Raw genomic sequence first — 20,130 nt, forward strand, 5'->3', positions numbered from 1 at the left:
GAAACTCACTGTACTGATCTAACTGACTTAGCTGATAAGCATTCCAATAAAGAAATTTATGGTAGAAGGATGGTTGAACTTTACTGGTATGGGTATGTAGCTAGTGAATTAACCCCACTATACTGTTCTAACTAACTTTAATTGATAAGAACTAAATAATATTTGTTTAACCATTTCACAATGGTCTTGTTATAATATATACGAGTTTTGTCTACACATTTGCACATGTTAAGTATTTGCACTATAACTTTTGAAACAGCATCTGTATCTACACAAACTTTGGTAGACTTTTAATAAAGATTACAAGGTTTTAGTGTAGTAAAATCTGATTGTTTTTTAAATTAAATATTTTTACTAAATATTTGTTTGTGAAAATAGTCTGTTTTGTTACTAGTCTGAGTGCAAAGTGATTTTATGTTATGATTAAACAAACTATTATTTGTTCCAATGTCAAATTATTTGCATAATCTCTAAGACCTCTAAATACATTTCAAATGTTTGTTTTCAGTAAATATTTATATTTTGTTATTTTCTATACTCTGTATGGGGTTTGTCACTTGACCAACCTCATAAAAGAATTGTGAAATAAATATAAATTATGCTTTTTTCATTCTAGAATGACTACATGTTATAACAAAAAAAATACAAATGTGTAGTCTAATTAGCTTAAGTCTCATAATGTTATATATTTACAGATAAATTATTTTTTATTATGTTGACCTTCCAGTCTTACTTAGGCAACATTACATAACTTGCACTAATGTGGTTACATATCCAGTAATATAAAAGTAACCCTTAGTCTTCCCTGTCTCAGCTGTGTTGTAGTGGACTGTGGTATTTTGTAATAAACAGTCACATTTCAATAACTGCACAACAAAGTTTTTGCTTCTTGAACACTGTTGGGTGTTCCTTATAGATTTTTGGCTGCTGATCACGAAAATCACATCCAAATTTGCCCATCACGTACCATTTCATCAAACTCTTCAGTTTCACCAGGACATTGCTACAATGAAAAAATGATATCAGGGCAACTGGAATTCATCAATGCTTGCTGACTACTGTTGGACACTGCAACATGATTCACCGGACATTGAATACAAACGAAAATCAGGAGCAAAACACTTTTAATTATGTTGAACTTAATAGCGTATTAGAAACATACATGCAATTAAATACGTTATTGCCGGTAAACAGTTAACTGTCTATTTCTCAGAGTTCCAACGTGATGAAGCAAAACCAAACCTATATTTGTTCATACCAACCAGGCACCTGTCACAATCAGCAAACACTTTTCAAAAAAAATTGTTGTGCATTGTTTTTATACATTATATATATGTATATGTATATATCATTACTATTTAGTAACAAATTATTAAAGTTTTTTTTTTTTTTAAATATAGAACAATAAATCAAGAAGTAAAACAAACAATTATCTCTTCTCACTATGAACTTTGTACTTAGTTGGGAGAATATCAAACAAAATGTATGTACAGTTGAATAACCAAAGAATCATAAATAACTACACTGATGTCATAAAATTGTACTGTAATTTATTAGTAACTAAGACAAAGATTTATATATTTTTTTAAATAAAAATATATAAATCTTTGAGCAAACTAAATACACCCTACCTCATTGAAATATTTGATTGAGAGAATGTTGTAGCATTTTCAAAGATTAAAATGGCAGGGAAAACCACTTTGGGGACATTGTAACCTGTTGATTGGTTATTCATGTGGTATCCTTAAAATAAGTATATATGTAAGGGACTATTTCAAAAAATGGAAGAGTTAAATGGGGCTACCTTGTATGATTCAGTATATAAACTATATCTCAGCAAAATACATAAGGTTATAATTTTATATTCTAGTTTGATAATATTAACAATTTGTGTTCCAAATTTGTACAAAACTATAGATTTAGTATTTATACATCACAAATATATAATTTTAAACAAGACTTCATATTTATACATCACAAATATATAATTTTAAACTGGTGCATTCAGTATACCATGTGACTCACTAAAATCTATATTTAGATGTGTTCTTTTAATATTTACTTTTAAATTAAGGAAATTAACTCGTATATAGTATTAAGATTTGGATTATAATCTACAGTTTGATTCCAAACTTACTGACATAAATTAATTAAATAATAGTTAAATAAAATTTTGAATGCAAGTCAACAAACACGATGACATGACCTTTCACCTAACGTGAAAGGGTTAACTTACTATTAAGTACATTTTACTAATTTGAAAAAAAAATGTTATTGTGATATTAATAGGCTGTTGATTAAATCTGTAACAAAGAAAATTTGTAGCTACTACTGAAGTTACCACATCATCATTTCATAAAGAACAAAACAATACAATACTTAGCAAATCTTAAAAATACTTTACTACCTTACAAGTTAAGATGGCTTGGTGGTTATGACACTTCATTCACAATCTGAAGGTTATAGGTGCAAATAATGTGTCTGCATGCACTTTTCAGCCACAGGGGTTTTAGTAATGTGATGGTCATTCCAACTATTCATTATTAAAGAGTATCTCAAAGGTTAGCAGTGGGTGGTGGTTAGATATTATAACTTATTTCAGATGAGTTTCTGATTTATTATGTCATGCACATTGTGTATTACTGATTGAACTTGAATTTAAAATTAGCTGTTAATTTGCATGAAATTTATTTGTCAACACGATCTAAACACAGTTTTCTTTTTAAACACATATTTCAATATACAATATATATATATATAAAATTTATAATAATGGTTGTTGTTAAACAGTTATTACAAGTTATGGTTTATATACAAGAGTTTTACAAACTTACAGACAATAAATACTGAATCTTATATCCAGTTCATAATGAACATATTAATTCCAAGTTGATATTGTCACAACTCGCTTAAGATAACAATGTCTTTCATGGCTGACCTCACACTGGTTAGAAACTCGCTTCTTACCAAAGAAGATATTAAATGTTCTCATAGAAATAATAACATCTGAAGTAATTCACTGAAGCTGAACTATTTATAATGTTCAAAATCTATAAACATTTCTGGTAAAATTCTGTAGTTTTCCAATTGATATGCATTAACCACACTTACAGCTTCCTGGCCTAAAACTGACTGTTGCTGACTAATAATAGTATTCCTTGTCTCTCGTTGCATCAGTTTTTATATACCAATCATGCAAGTTTTTAGAATATTTAACAATAATCAAGCACACCAGCATTTCTATAAAACAAGTATTGTTGATTCTTACACTGGGGAACCTTTTACAAATTGTTAGGAGAGATAAGACTTGTGTATTACACAGCCAACAAAATACACCACAGGTGAAACAAACATAGGTATTAAAATAAATGTATAACATCAAATTGTTATATTCTTAAATGTGATTGTATTCTGACAATAACACAGGTTGACTTGTTTATATCTCAGTAGTTAAGGCTTCTAACTTTGTTAAAGTAACAACTAGATGAAAGAAACCTTACACCATCCAAGATAAGTTTATACTTTATTGGTTTTACAGGTATCATGATCATTTTGCAAAAAATTAACAATTCTCTTCCTAATAAATAAGTACAGTAAATATGAAATATAAAAGTATAAAATCTTAGAAAGGAAAGATCTACAGGGTAACTGATGTGTGGATTGTAACTAAATATTAAACAATAGATAAATTAACTAAGTTTGTATTAAACTTTAAAATATATTATTAAACAGTAAATAATTGAATATTTCAATACACATTCTCTGAATCATACAATATATATATGTGTGTGTTTAATCTTGTGCATGGACTATGAATAGACTTCCTCTGAGTCATCCATTTTAATACTGACTTAATATTTTTATTACTAACAAGTGATCTGTAAGTGGAATATTATTATAAAATGTTCATGTAGTTTTATGTTGTGAAGATCTAAAAATTTCATACAATTAATAAGCACAACACATGATTGAAACAACAGAAAATTAATGAGTAATTAGAAAGTTTTCAAGGAACAAATTTTATTTGAGAATCATTATTTTCAGATAGTTTAGTAGGCAATGCTATTAAGTAAGGTTTTAAATATGGTAAATAAAACAACATGGAGCCTGTTGACTAAAAATTAATATTAAAATATTCTGTGTATTACAACCTTAAGAAATAATGACAAACAGTCTTGTGCAAATAAGGGTATTACACTAATGGCTGGAATCCTATAATAGCAAAGATGAAACATACAACTTAATGTTTGTATTAATAATTTATTTAATGAAAAAGTGTATCTGTGTCCTAAGATTTCAGATGTTCAAGTTTCTTCTCATTTGAGTGTCCATCACATTAGTGCAGTAGTTTTCTGGCTACGTATCAAAATATTTCTTCTTAAAAGACCAGATTTTTAAATAACTAGAAAATTGTGTTAAGAAGTACAATTACCACATACCTTTTTTCTTAGGGTATTATTGTCCCAGAAGAAGCTATAGAACTACCCAAACAACCAATTTCAGGACCTGATATGGACAAGGAAGACAAGGAGTTTGCTGTTTTTATCACTGTAGGTTTTTTCTTTCTTTTATTCTTAAACAGTATAATTTTAGTTCTGCATATAATTCTTGTATAAACTTTGTACTTGAAAAAAAAAACAATATTTTGTCCATTTCTAATGTTTAATATTTTAGAAACATCATTTTCTGGTGTTCATTAGTTCATTTTTGTAGTAAATGAAAAAGGAATGTCTCAATAATAATTGCATGTAAAACTTTCTCATGTAAAATTTAACTAAAATTTCAGAAGTACTAATGGATATAATTGGTTGATCATATCCTGGTCATTGATGACTGTTTGTGTATAAACTCATAGAAATATTAATATAGAATTTAATTCTAACTATTACTTATTTGACCTAACAGATCAATAGAACTGAAAGAGTCCCAGTACGATGCAAAATTCATCACTGGAGCCCCAACTATCTTGAGAGAAATGATACTGGAGAGTACTGGAAACCATCAGAACCAATCTTACCTGAACAGGCCACTTTGCTGAGTGAGATGCCAAGATTTGATAAATCAAAAGACTCCACCTAGTGTTATAAGTACAGAAAATTGTTTCTTGAGTTTATCTAATATGTTTTTAGAAAATTAATAAATGAAAGGTTATGACATCCTTGTGGCTTGATATTTATTGCATTTTTAAAAACATTGTATTCAGTGTAAATTGTTCAAAAAGATATTCTTAAAATGTGTGGCATGTATCTGAAGTACAGTTTATACTATTATTTCAAAGAACAAAAAATTTTGAAGAGAAAAATGGAATACTTACAAAATAAAAAATATATTAAATTTTAAAATGTTTACAAAGAGATAATTTTGAGATTATTTTTTTATTTCAAATAAAATTCCTCAAGCATGCCCCAAAAAGTCCAAAATTGTTCATACTTCCCTTTATGGTTTATAATTTTCTTTTCTTGACAAATTACATTTTTAATTACACTATTTTGAAAAGTTATAGCAGATGCTGCAAACAATATATTTCTAGAAATTATTGTCAAATACCATTCTCCACCCAAAGGCCTAGCATAGCCAGGCGGTTAGGGCACATGACATGCACTATGAGTAATCCAGATTTGAATCTCCCTCCCACCAAACATGCTCATCCTTTGAACCATGAGGTATTGATAATGTGATGGTCAATCCCAGGAATCATTGGTAAAGGAGTAAGCCATGAGTTGGTGCTTGATGAGGATAACTGCCTTCCCTCTGGTCTTTTACTGTTAAATTAGGGACAGCTAATGTGCAGGTAGCCCTTTTGTATCTTTGTGTAAAATTCAAAACAAATCTCTCACTACCCCAAGCAGTTCATTGTTAATTCTGTAGTATGAAAGCTTAGAATTTTAAACATTGGGTTTTGTTACTCAAGATGACTACAGCATAAATGACTGTGTAGCTTTGCACTTAATAACAAACAAGAACCTGAGGACTAAATAATTGTTTAAGACTTAGATTTAATCAAATCTTTATTTTTAATTAAATCTAAAAAAAATAATAATAATTGCTGTAATATTTTGAAAGTTAACTTTACCAGTAGAGGGCAACACAGTAAAATATATATTCATAGCGTTCAGTTCACAAAGCAGTTAACGTAAAGCAGGTATCGAGAGAAGGATGTTGCGTTAATATGTTTATTACTGTACACTTGCTGTCATAATGTGAAATTAATAGTTATCTGTTTCGTTACCTCAGAGACCGTTGAAATGTTTTGCATACTCGGTTATTATCCACATTCATAATGGATGGAAAGTGTGAGATGTGGTGATCAAGAAAATAAGTGTTCCTGAAAAGTGGGATTATCAAGGGGTGTCGAAATTTAGTAGAGTGAGGAAGAAAGTAGACCCAACTAGGCCCAAAATGTTCCCAGGATATTCTTCAGAAGGTTTAATGAAGACATTTTCATTAATATAACTAAAGGCAGGATTCATGGAATAAAGTCGAGAAGGAAAAAAACACTGGATCGATGACATTAAGGATGCTTCCAAACTCCCGTAGCATTAACGTATTGATTGTGCTTAGCACGACATGTGTTGTCCTTTATCTCATAAATTACAACCCCACCTCTCAGACATTTTGTATTATTGGCAGCTCCACCTCTCGAGTGTAAGTTTCAAAATTTATAACGATAAAACGAGAAGAACATCCAGCTGTGTACTCAAGAACAAAAACTTTTATTCGCTTGTAATAAACGTTGAAGATCGATAGAAGTTACAGCCACTCATGGGCTGAGTGATTAATAAAATTATATTAATATTGTGGAAAAATGTTAGTTTTTTGTCGTGAACAAAATAATTTGTAATACATTATGCAGTTGTTACAAAACATGACGTAAAGGTGTCGTACTGTGTGTTTATTGAATAAAGCAACATGAAACTGTAACAATTAAAACATGCTCAACAAGTTAATTCCAGAAAGCAACTGTAGGCCTCTGTTGTTCCCTTACAATGAAGTCCAAGCCATCGTCCGAAATCTAGAGCCCTTCTGCAAGCTTCTGGAGTTCTGTAACAATAAAGTCCATGTCTTCTTCCGACAAGGAAGGTAGACAGTGGACAATTAACCGGAAAAAGTTCGGAAGAGATTTAGATGATAAAGGCTGATAGGAGATCATCATTGTCCCTTGCTTTGTCATTTTCTCTTTAAGTTTCGGGGCTATCTGAAAAACAGGACCGATATAAAAAATGTTTTAAACGTAGTCTCTCTAAAGGGTATGGAGCTTAGACTAAACTTAAATAAGTAGGGTTTTAACGATTTTGGGATTGCAAAAAAAACACACATTAGAAATTAGTGAATTTGTGTCGTCTAGTTGCTTTCCCTCTCGTTTGGGGTCAGATAATTAGGGCATCGACTCGCAATCTGAGGTGTTTGGGTTTGTATCCTTGTCCCACCAAACACGCTTGTCCGTTTCAGCCGTGGTGGTATTATAAAGTTATGGTCAATTCCACTATTCGTTTGCAAAAGAGTATGCTAAGGGTTGGCGGTGGGTGGTGATGACTAGCTGTCTTACACTGCAAAATTGGGGACGGCTAGCGCAGATAGCTCTCGTTTAGCTTTGCGCGAAATTAAAAAACAAACAAAATCCCTCGTCTGTCACTTGGTGATTGATTGTTGTTAAAATTTACGTTGTACACTAACCAACCAATATCAGAAGTGATAAAACGGTAGGTCAGTTGAGACTTAGTATTTATTGTACAGAAGTGCGAATCTAGAGAGTCCATGGTTCGCGTTTGTTGCCGCAATAACTATCTCCACATTTCAGAACCGTAGATACGTTATAGGAACAAATATCAAATCTCACTGTTCATTAAGAGTAGCCCAAGAGATGGCGGTGTGTTGTGTCGATTAGCTACCTTATTCATAACCGGATTAACGCGTAGGCTACCCTATTAAAAAGAAGATATGGTTCGTAAAAGTAGCAGCAAGAGCGAGTTTTTATTTTAGATCTCAAATGTTACATAGGCTTAGGGTCACACTAAGCCTTAGTCCGGCCTTGGCCTTACTTGTAGTATATGGAACTTAAATTAAAGATAACTGGTACGTATAAAATTGTATAGCTTTTTTGTTTGTTTGTTTGGAAATTTCGCACAAAGCTACTCGAGGGCTATCTTGTAGCCGTAATACTAGGAACTAGTCATCACCACCCACCGCCAACTCTTGGGCTACTCTTTACCAAAAGTGGGATAACTGGTACATGTACGCGGGCGCGAAAAACTGATTATAGGCCATGCCGGGCCGGAATTGTATAGCGCATAGCTTTGTAGGAATTTGCAAAACAAACATAACTTACATTGTGCATTAAAGATCGTTAATAAAGATAACAAACAGACACATCTATCAAAAAACTCATTATATAATTATTGACCAGTTTTCGATTTTGATTAAAAGACAAATTACTGATACACTAGTAGTATCTCCGGTGGTAATTAAGCGTTTGATAAATTTTTGTTTTCCGCTCGGAAGAAATTTTAAAATACGCCTGGAATTTTTTTATGAAAGTTTTTCCATTACGACAATCTAACAAACCTTTAAGAAAATTCGGTGACGTTTAGCTAAAGGAGATTTTCATTAACATAGTTGTTTTTAAATAGTAATTAGTACAGCTGAGCACTAAGTTTACGTTTTTTATTTAAATTCACATTAACTAGATATTTTCGACTGGTAATTAGTGTTTCCTTACCATGGATAACTGGTTCCAAAAGTCGGGTGTGTGTTCTTTACCCTGTAGACTTGGAGGTACGTACCAGAAACAAATATTGGTGAACTGAAACTGATGTCATATAAAACTAATTAATGTCCCAGTGAAATCTGGAGAAAAGACTTAAAAATTGTTAAATTACGTAAAAAGGAAATATCTTAAATTGTTTTGTTGTCGCTGTTGTTTAAGTAATGGCAACTACTCCTTAAAGATCAAACGTTAATATTTAAAAGTATAGAAATCAGACGTGGACAGTTTTGAACAACATCAATAATAACAGCAGTTTTGTTGTAATATAATAAATATTTATAAATGTTATTGATATATTTTCCAGACGCTTAGGTTATTAATAATTCTTAGCATGATTCACAGTGGTTTATGTTAATTAAACACCATTTGACATTGGTTTCGATTGATCGTTACGAGTATCATGTTTGTCTTTGATTGTTACACTTATCACGCATGTGCTCTTCAGCTTACCTCGGGTAAAACTAGTTTAAAATCTTTGGCGTGTTTTATTTTTTCAAAGAAGTATCTGGAAAACAAAAAGAAAATTTTATAAGCCTTAAACATTTTAAAATGTACAGAATTTGTTATCTTTCATATGCTTTTACTTGTTAAGTTTCGATTAAAATATAAGTTATTTAGCTAATGTAACTTAATGTTAGGAATATACCATAAGTATGACAGTACTTACAAGTAGGAATGGGCAAGATGCGTAATGAAAGTTAAAATCTGAAACAGCATGTAAACAAATCTTTATAAAACTTTATACATACTGTGGAATAGTAAATAAGCCTACTACAGAGTAACGAGTCATCAAATCACTTGAAAAAGTCTGTAATATAACAAAAATTTCACGAAACTACAGATTTGTCAATCTGGCTAGCTGACTAACGCTATTAGAAAAACACAGCTTTCTTCTGCCTTCACTTTAAATAAATCTATATGCACAGAACTGAATTATGCTAGCTTGGTTAAAAGAGTGTTTCTTAATTTTACTTATGACCTTGGTAATAACAAGTAATAACTGTTTTGTAATACTACTAAAGAACTAACAATGCACTCGTTGTTATGTTCTATGACTGCAAGCACGTTCTGTGAGTGGTCAAATTGTAACCCACTCTTTTCTCACGCACGGGTACACGACTGTTTATGCGCACACTATGCCTGCAACCATATCAGCTAGATATAAAAACGTGGACTACGTAAATTTTATAGCTCCAGGTTCGAAATAAAATTCTATGTTTATAACCTTGGAAAGTATATGTCCAAGCGAGAAGAGCATAATTACAAGAATAGTGATAAGGTTAGAAACAAGCCTTGGTCATTGATTTCACCCATGTAAAAGGTTGCCATCCAGGTTAAATGGAAGAAAAACTAAAGCAAATATATCAGACAAAACCAGGGAATATCAAGGAATAACTCTATGAAAAACTATGAGAAGGATCGACATAAATCCCAGTCACTCTCGAGAATTAGTACAAAAAAGTGTGAAACAATTATAAATAAAAAATTAGGAAACAGGAATAGGAACACTAAAAAGTAAGGAAGCAAGGTAAGAATTAATGGGGTAATGTTACAACAATTGGTGGTTTTTGACACGAAACAACCTCAAAGTAGGTATGGCCATCTTTCCACCCATTCGTACTACGTGTTATATTCTGAACTGTGGTCCATCAATAGACTTGAATCGAGTTTTGTCAGTAGCCAATCCTTTCTAAATACTTAGTGAATTTTAAATATTCAAAAATATTGTATTTCACCTGTTTAGTGCTGTAGACGCGATAACTCGTCCAAACCGATCGGTAACACAGTGCCACGGAGTGGTTTATTCGTTCTCAATAATACCTAACTTCAACGCTAGATGTCAGCACCATACATGCATGTGACTTACTTACAAACTGTTTCACTTTCGATCCAAAATGGCGTCAGGAAAAACGTTACAAAATGAAACATTAGAGTCGTATTGTAGCAGCTGAGATACCTGACAGTCAACGGGTTAATAGTAGTATTTTGGTCCACCTGTTACCAGCCAGGTAGCTATAATGTTCCATAAGCTCCCTGTCTCACTTGTGACATCACAAACGCCCTCTTTGTGATGCCATGCATTTTGTTAGGGTCGCATAATTTGACTGCAGATGTGTATTTGTACTTTGTTGTTGACACACAGTTTGCAACAGAAATTTAGCAATACACACCTTTCATTTAGTTTGAACAATGAACAAGTTACAAAAAGCACCCAAGGTAGAAAGATTGCAACGAGGGCCAAACCCATCCTCTCAAAAACTACCAAATGTTTTATTAACCCGCCTATTCCTACCTTGTTTCGTTAGTTTTTTATTCTCCCGTTCTTACTCCCCATCGTTTTTATTTAATTTTTTACACTTATTATACGTTAAACTCACTTTGTTACTAATATTCCTTTATTTGTGTAAATAGCAATTCATACAATATATGAACTGGTTTAATTTTTTTTTTCCAATCACCTTTAGAGCAGTATCTTCTGCCGTTCTTTGGTGACATTTGGAACCAAAATTTGGGGAAGGCAAACAGATAAAGGGCTGATTTAATTATCGTGAATGTCGTGTGTATTCCATACCTCACAGGCAAAAACGTGGGGTAAGCAACTGCCTCCCCTCGCTTTCTCCCATAAATCCTCCTATGCTGTTCTTTATAAACAGGTTTACAGTCCAGTAAACAAGGTTTCTACAGCTTTCTTATCATGATGAAAATGGTCCAAAGTTTTAAATGAATGAGATTTACGTTATGAACTAAGTAATTAATGAAAGCAAGCAGCGTTAACTGTCTTAGCATTCAGAATGTACTGAATTAATTCTCCTATAAAGAGTCAAACTTTAAACTTTGACATTACGATAATGGATGCAATAGAAAAAAATTAACATGGGTTAATCACGCACTGTAATCAAAGTTAAAATACACCATTTTCAGGTTTATTGTGGCTAGGACAGCTTTACAATGTTTGACTCGATGCAAGAGTAAAGCGTGAAAATCGACGTAAGAGAAACCCACCCTAAACTTCATCAAGCAGCAACCTAAAAAATATCTCCAGGATCACTTAATTGTAAATGAACAATCTATTAACAACAACATGTATGTATTTTTTTTTATGGAAATTTCGTGGCCATGTTACAGGTTTACATTATTGTGATCTTTACCGCGCTATACTATCGTTGTTTAACCAATTTTATTGGTACAGTCGCCCCCCCGTTAAAATAGCCAATCAAGAAGTTTTAACCTTTTGAAATCCTTCTGTAAAATTACCCATCAAAATATCGTAATCCTTTCATAACCCTCCGTTAAAACCCCCATCAAGACATTTGATCTCTTTCATTAAACCAATTAGTTTGTCTTGGGTTAATTCTCAGGAATGAATTTTATCTATTGTGAAGTATCTTACCGAGCCATGTTGAAAGCGTGGTTTACTAGTCGTTCCATGCCAATCTGACCACGCCCTCTCCACGCTAAGTACAACTTCAGAACGTCGACTTTACGACCGCATTGTACACTTTTTTCACCAGTGTCGTACGAAACGTCGTAAAATTTATCCTCTTGAAACAAGTACTCGGCACATGAAGAGTTACACTCGTATAAAATACCCTAATCGACGGATATACAAATACTGTTAGTATTTCTCATGTTTAAGTCCCTGTAATTGAACGTATATTGGCAGACTGTTCAATTTACCTTTCACGAGAACGAATCAGTGCTGCAAAGATATTAATAATTAATTAGGTTTAATTATAAATATTATTTCTCGAATATTTTAGGCATGCAATTTTTATTTTCATAAAATACTCCTATAGAAAATTAAAAATGATTCAACGTTTAAAACATGTTTCAAAACCTTTTATTTTTGTTAATTTTAAAATGATCTGGTCCAATATGTGCAAGTGTGGAGGTAGGGGTTATAGTTGTGACTGTCAATCTCACTATTCATGGTTAAAAGTGAATACCAAGATAGCAGGTGCTGTTGTCTGGTTACTCTCCTTTTAGTCAACATTTCTAAATTAGAGATGACTCTACCTGGACTTTGGAGATGACGTTCGTTCTGGATTTATAAATCACGGTTTATAAACTTTGCTCGTGTTGATGCGTTCTTGGCAGGTTTCCCCAGGTTTGCCTGAGGCTACTCGGGTATAAAATGGGTACTGAATAATAACCGGGGTGGTTAACCTGCAATAGACTGGAATCCCGTCCGCTCATGCAACTGAAACCAGAGTTGAGAAACTTAATGTTGATACTAGAGGTCTCTGACCTAACCGCATAAAATGACATTAAAAGTGCCAATTACCAGTCGAAACCAAATACGTTAGGAAATCTAAAGACCTTTAAGAACAAATTTAATCACAAACAAAGTTTGATGAGCAAGTGCTAGGTTTTGTGTGTTTTTAATATACTCTTCACAAAAAGAAACGCAAAAGGCAAAATTTAAGACAAATTGTTAACAAGTTTATTCCGGGTAGTTCTGTATGACATGTGTGAAACTTTGCACATTCACTGCTGAACATCCAAAGTCTGCAAAGGCGAAGTCCTCGTTCACTAGTTGAAGTTTAACGTCACTCAACGTCAATAACGAGTATGCCCCCCGTGAGCATCAATAACTGCTTAGCATCTCCTGCCCATGGAAGCGATGAGATGACGAATCACATCCTGTGGAATGGTTGTCCACTCAGCCTGCAAAGCTGCTGCAAGCTGAGGTAGAGTCTGCGGTTGAGGTTGTCGCCGTCGCAGACGTCGGTCCAACTCGTCCCAAAGATGTTCGATGGGGTTTAAATCTGGTGATCTGGAGGGCCAGGAAGGAACGTTGATGTTGTGGTGTCTCAAGAAGACAGTGGTGAGTCGGGCTGTGTGAGGACGGGCGTTGTCATGTTGAAAAACGTCGTTGGCGTTCACCATGATGGGTTGCACATGGGGCCTAAGAATCTCGTCGACGTATCGTTGAGCCGTAAGATTCCCTCGAATGTGCAAAAGGTCTGTTCTGGCATTGTAGGCGATGGCAGCTCACATCATGACGCTGCCACCACCAAATCTGTTAACTTCCTGCACACAGTTTGCTGCAAAACGTTCACCTCGGCGACGGTAAACACGGGTCTTTCCATCCTGTCTACGAAGCATAAAACGTGATTAATCGCTGAACCAAACATGCCTCCATCGTCGATGAGGCCATATCCGATGTGCCCGAGTCCACTGCAGCCGTGCTTGACGATGTTGCTGGGTGAGGATGACGCCTCTGACTGGACATCGAGGTCGGATTCCTGCACCTCGTAGACAGTTGCGTACGGTCTGATCGGAAATCCTACGCACCCCTGGTATGGTTGAGGCAGTAGACGTCGCAGTGGTGGTCCTACCCCGAAGGTGACGTAACCGGATGTAGCGATCTTGTGCGGGCGTGGTCACACGAGGTCTGTCAGATCGTGGACGGTCACGAGTTGATCCATGTTGTTGGTGACGATTCCATAGCCTTGTGATGGTGCTTTGGTGGACATTCACAGCTCTGGCAACATCTGATCGAGATTCGCCTGCTTCCAAGCGACCAATGGCGTGTTGCGTTGTGCTTCAGTCAGTCTTGGCGTAACTGTATTGCGTGTGGGTGACTTAACACTGAGCTATGAAAACCGAGAACCCTTCACTTTTATAGGGATTTTGCACATGTTGCACTTGCAGAACATGCAGATCTCTCAAACAAATTTATTGAACACGAATGCGTTTTGACGAAAAATCTGATGTTTTCCTCCGTTTTTAAAGTGCACAACTTTTATTGTCATTTTGGTCTAACAATCAGTGCCTTAACACGGGTAACATCACATACTTTGAGCTTGTAACGTTATTACATATATTTCTCTTTAAAATAACAAAACATATCCCTTTTGCGTTTCTTGTTTTGAAGAGTATATTTGAGCATCTGAGTTACATTGTGTACCTTGAAAAAAGGAGATAATTTCAGGTACACTAAAACATCTTTGAAACACAAAAACACACACATGAAATTTATGTAATAAAACTCCAAAGATGTTATTAATGACGTATGAAAGCTATTCGAAGATAGATTGATATTAATTTCTTACAAACAGTTTACTCAATTTTTAATTATTGTAAGAATAAAAAAGTTAACTTGGATTTATTAACTTGGATCATGTAGTTTCATACTAAGTTACTATTAATTCTGAGTTAAGTTGTATTCGTTTGTTCTGTTGCTATAGTGTCGAGCAGATACGTTATATTTAGTAAGTCTGTAGTTTAAGCACAAAACTATACGTTGAGCTGTCTGTAATTTGCCCACTACGGGTATCAAAACCCGGTTTCTAGCGTTGTAAGTACACACACATGCCGCTGTTTCACGGCATATAGTAAGTAAATAGAACAATTGTGGCAGGTCCTATCACAATTAAATATCGATATAACACGACTTCATTGTTCTAGAAATAAAATGCGATATTAGATTAATTTAATCGTTTTAATCGTATTATATTAAAAGGTAAGAAGAACTTGTTTTATTTAGTTAACGTTTTTTATCTTTTTGCTCTCAATATTAATTCTGTTCTCAATTTCTTAGAAATATTATAATTAAAGTTACTTTCAGAACACGATAGTTAATGTGGATAAGTTTGCTTAGTTTGTGTAATTATATATTAGATGGTTGAAACCAGAATGTGCTTGCGTTTGTTTGTCCTGTTGCTATGGTGTCGATCATCGATTACCAGGTTTCATCACCAATTATTTGTCTTGAAAGCCTAATCCGTTCTTATTTTCACTGGCAACTTGGTGTAAGAATTTATACAAAATAAATAATTAAATAGCGTAAAAAAATTAATAATTAGTTAATACGAGCAATTAGCAACAGGTTGCTGCCAACCCGATACCTTTGTCTGGTCCGTTATTAGAAATTGGGGTTTGATTGTATGTGTTTTAGGACGAAGCTGCACAAGGAGTTATCTGCGATAAGGCCATCATGGGGAATCTAACCCTGGATTTTAACATTTTATTATCACAAACATGCCGCTGACTCCCTGGGTAACTTGAAATTAACTGAACCAAAAAATTTTGAAGACACCAGAGTAGAAAATAAATGATAACGTCTGAATGTTGTTTTGTTTTTTGGAGGGGGGGTTGGTACTAGCTATTTTATTTACGAAAATGTATTGACTTGAATAATGCACTAAGTTTTTGTAAGTTTCAAGGTAGTTTATATGTAATTGAATACCTGAACTAACAGTCAACTTTAAATATAAATCAAAAGAACATTCGTTCTGTTTCTAAAGTAATACTATGTATCTATTTGCTTGCATTGGATTTAATTTTTCTAACTGTATTTGGACCTGGTATAGGCTGATGGTTAGGTCAGTAAACTAGCAATCTGGAGGTCACGGGATGGAATTCCGTCACCGAACGTGCTTTCTTTTTCAGTCGTGGGGTTTTATTATGTGATGGTCAATCCCACCGGTATGATCTATAGTTGGCATCTTTTAACAGAAGGTTTGTCGTCAGGGTGTGCCATGTCTTCCTTTTCTGTGAGGCTCGGCATGGCCAGGTAGTTAGAGCGTAATCTGCGGGTCGGGAGTTCTAATCCCCGTCACACCAAACATGCTCGACCCATCAACAGTGGGGTCGTTATTATGCGACGATCAATTCTGCTATTGGCCATAGACAGTACATAACAACTAGCTAACCTCTTTTGCGTTTCAATGCTAATGCTTTTTGCTGCCAAGACACATCTCATTTTGCAAGAGGTATTTCTTGCGTATTCTATTCGTCTTCCTATCTTTGTGTCACATTTACCATCCGCCGTAATGATTTGACCTAGATATGTGCATCTTATCATCTGTTCCAGATAACCTCGTCGTCTATGGCGTTTATCCTTTCCATATCTTGATGTTCCCTCCTTACTATCATCGTCTTTGATATTTGGTGTTCATTCTGAGTGCAAAACATTCGCCATGTCTTAACAGCTTGGTAAAGCGTTCTGACATTCAATGTGGCTATCTTTTAGAAGCAGCCTCTGCCATTCAAATTGATCATATCAGACCGTAATCCATTATCAGCTGGTAAAAAGAGTTTGTGGTGATTGGTGTTGGCTAGCTGTTCTCTCTTTAATGTATCACTTCTAAAGTAGGGACCAATAAAGTGTAGCTTTGGGAGAAGTTCAACAAACAAAATCTTTTACACTTACCAATATAGTAGTGTATAGAGAATGAGATTAACACATTGATAAAGTTATCGAAACCTAGCTGTGATGATAAAACGTTTATCAAATTATCGAAACATATAACACTGAAACAGTTCATGCAATATTTTGTGAAGACATAAGAACTTCTCTTAGTGTAAGTAGACACAATATATTGTAATGAAAATAACTGAGTTACGGAAAGTCAAACTTATTTTGCGTTTTTGAAACTATCCTTGAAATACCTAATAGACAATAAAAGACAGTTCAATCATAGTGGTAAACAAACTAACCACAGTTTTAACAGTTCACTATAGTAGTAAACAAAGTAACCACAGTTTTAACAGTTCACTCTAGTGGTAAACAAATTAACCGCAGTTTTAACAGTTCACTCTAGTAGTAAACAAAGTAACCACAGTTTTAACAGTTCACTCTAGTGGTAAACAAATTAACCGAAGTTTTAACAGTTCACTCTAGTAGTAAACAAATTAACAACAGTTTTAACAGTTCACTATAGTAGTAAACAAAGTAACCACAGTTTTAACAGTTCACTCTAGTGGTAAACAAATTAACCGCAGTTTTAACAGTTCACTCTAGTAATAAACAAATTAACAACAGTTTTAACAGTTCACTCTGGTAGTAAACAAAGTCACCACAGTTTTAACAGTTCACTCTAGTGGTAAACAAATTAACCGCAGTTTCAACAGTTCACTCTAGTGGTAAACAAATTAACCGCAGTTTTAACAGTTCACTCTAGTAATAAACAAATAAACAACAATTTTAACAGTTCACTCTGGTAGTAAACAAATTAACCACAGTTTTAATAGCTCACTCTAGTAGTAAACAAATTAACCACAGTTTTAACAGTTCACTCTAGTGGTAAACAAATTAACCGCAGTTTTAACAGTTCACTCTAGTAATAAACAAATTAACAACAGTTTTAACAGTTCTCTCTGGTAGTAAACAAATTAACCGCAGTTTTAACAGTTCATTCTAGTAGTAAACAAATTAACAACAGTTTTAACAGTTCACTCTAGTAGTAAACAAATTAATCACAGTTTTAACAGTTCACTCTAGTAGTAAACAAATTAACCATAGTTTTAACAGTTCACTCTAGTGGTAAACAAATTAACCATAGTTTTAACAGCTCACTCTAGTGGTAAACAAATTAACCACAGTTGTAACAGTTCACTCTAGTGGTAAACAAATTAACCATAGTTTTAACAGTTCACTCTAGTGGTAAACAAATTAACCATAGTTTTAACAGCTCACTCTAGTGGTAAACAAATTAACCACAGTTGTAACAGTTCCAGATATTAATACGTAGTAAATTTAAGAAAAAACGAATTTCAGTATTATTGAAATTTTAGTTATAAAATTTAGTGAGTGAAAACAAGATGGCTTCTTGCATATCACTTCGATCTAAGTTTTCAAGCAAGGATTATTTTCTACCTCAGCTAGGGCTTTTAGTAAAACACTCAGTTAATGATAACAATAATATGAAATATGTATTATATTTTAACAGTTTTATTTTTTACTGTCAAGACCCCAAACACAAAAAATACCCAAAATGTTTTTACTGAAACATTTAAAATAAAAATATTGTGTTTTCCTTACTGTCCATTTTGTCAGGAAGACGCTGCAGTATAAAGACAATCCAGGCATTTTATGAAAATCCCATGTTACAGAATCGGCCCTAAAAATAAATAATATGTAGATTTCGTTAAAATTACAGTCCTTCAGTTAATGAAATGAAATAAGGAAACCAAAAAGAATCATTGTTGACTCTGAGCGTCGGTTTAAAAACTGAAAACAAAGTCAGTAGAATAAATATATTTTAGGGCTAACGTGAGATGTTTATACTCAAAAGCTTCCAGTATAATCCACAAACTCTGTTTCAGAATAAATTATTTAAATTCAAACTGTATTTTTAAACTATTTACATTTTAAACTTACTTTATTAACAAAAGTTGGGTTCTTATTTTTGTTTTTTATATATTCTACTGACTTTGCATCACTAAAAGCCTAGTTTTGCTGTTGCACAGCTGATGTTACAAATAGGCTTAAAATTTTAGAAATAAAAATCACGTTAACCGCATTTTTAAAATTTCTCTTACTTTTGTATCTACTGCAGATTCAAAATCAGAGATGTAAAAATACAACGTATCAGATCTATCTTGTTTCCCGCATGTCATTGTCCAAAAGCACTCTCGTCAATACCGGAACACATCAACTGGACTAGGCCATGTTGATAAAATATTCCGGGAACACTATTTATATATACAGTTCGATTTAGATGCCGAAATCTGGTGAAGCATAAGAAACCATTAAGCTGAAAATTTATGTTCAAAGTAATGTTAATTGGAGATATTTGCTGTTGTTGCGGTCCGGTATGGCCAAGCGTGTTAAAGCGTGCGACTTGTAATCTGAGGGTCGCGGCTTCGCATCCCCGTCGTGCCAAACATGCTCGCCCTTTCAGCTGTGGGGGCGTTTTAATATGAAGTTAAATCCCACTATTGGTTGGTAAAAGAGTAGGCCAAGAGTTGGTAATGGGTGGTGATGACTAGCTGCCTTCCCTCTAGTCTTACATTGCTAAATTAGGGACGGCTAGCACAGATAGCCCTCGTGTAGCTTTGTGCGAAATTCAAAACAGACAATCTATCGCTGTTTTTGTTTCTATTTGTATATTACAGATCGAAAATCAGAAGTGTTTAAAGACAATTCCAGATACTTCCTTTTCTCCTGTTGTCCCTTCTCATATTTCGATGTCTTCTAGTGATTCAGTGGTAAAGATGAGCGTTTATAGCGTTCAAATTAAGGTTTGATTCCCATCGTACACAATAAGTAAAAAGCATATTATTTAGCCTTGCGATTAAACAAACAGACAATGTATTTCAGAATAGGTGGCAACTGAAACAAAGTTTTCAATAATTTTATTTATGGATTTCTTCAGCTCAGGTGTTTAGCACTTTAGCGTACAGTTATTTCAAGTCGCAAAATACTTAGAATTGTCAACATAAACAGCAGGCTAAACGGCCACCAGGAACACCATGATTTAAGCAGAGCTGTCCTTAATTTAAAACTGTTCATCACAGTTTGTTTTTGAATTTCGTGCAAAGCCACATGACGGCTATCTGCGCTTGCCGTTCCTAATTTAGCAATGTAAGACTAGAGGGAAGGCAACTAGTCATCACCACCCACCACCAACTCT

General features: G+C 33.9%; 2 protein-coding genes across 13 annotated transcripts in view; one reads left to right on the forward strand and one right to left on the reverse strand.

Moving 5' to 3' along the window:
• Window positions 1-5,158, forward strand: part of mRpL9 (mitochondrial ribosomal protein L9) — a 29,127-nt gene extending 23,969 nt beyond the window's left edge. For all 10 annotated transcript variants that reach the window (XM_076453329.1, XM_076453334.1, XM_076453332.1 and 7 more), the window contains 2 exons: window positions 4,452-4,550; window positions 4,906-5,158. In XM_076453329.1, coding sequence (XP_076309444.1) covers window positions 4,452-4,550; window positions 4,906-5,079 — 273 coding nt within the window. In that variant the 3' untranslated portion in view covers window positions 5,080-5,158. The remainder of the gene's footprint in view (window positions 1-4,451; window positions 4,551-4,905) is intronic.
• A 1,713-nt stretch (window positions 5,159-6,871) lies between these two features.
• LOC143224894 (acidic amino acid decarboxylase GADL1-like) overlaps window positions 6,872-20,130 on the reverse strand; it is a 61,892-nt gene continuing 48,633 nt past the window's right edge. For all 3 annotated transcript variants that reach the window (XM_076453340.1, XM_076453339.1, XM_076453341.1), the window contains 5 exons: window positions 18,537-18,615; window positions 12,156-12,355; window positions 9,215-9,269; window positions 8,717-8,806; window positions 6,872-7,195 (listed from right to left, as the gene is read on the reverse strand). In XM_076453340.1, coding sequence (XP_076309455.1) covers window positions 7,013-7,195; window positions 8,717-8,806; window positions 9,215-9,269; window positions 12,156-12,355; window positions 18,537-18,615 — 607 coding nt within the window. In that variant the 3' untranslated portion in view covers window positions 6,872-7,012. The remainder of the gene's footprint in view (window positions 7,196-8,716; window positions 8,807-9,214; window positions 9,270-12,155; window positions 12,356-18,536; window positions 18,616-20,130) is intronic.

This window comes from Tachypleus tridentatus, chromosome 9 (genome assembly GCF_004210375.1).
Source record: "Tachypleus tridentatus isolate NWPU-2018 chromosome 9, ASM421037v1, whole genome shotgun sequence".
NCBI lineage: Eukaryota > Metazoa > Arthropoda > Merostomata > Xiphosura > Limulidae > Tachypleus > Tachypleus tridentatus.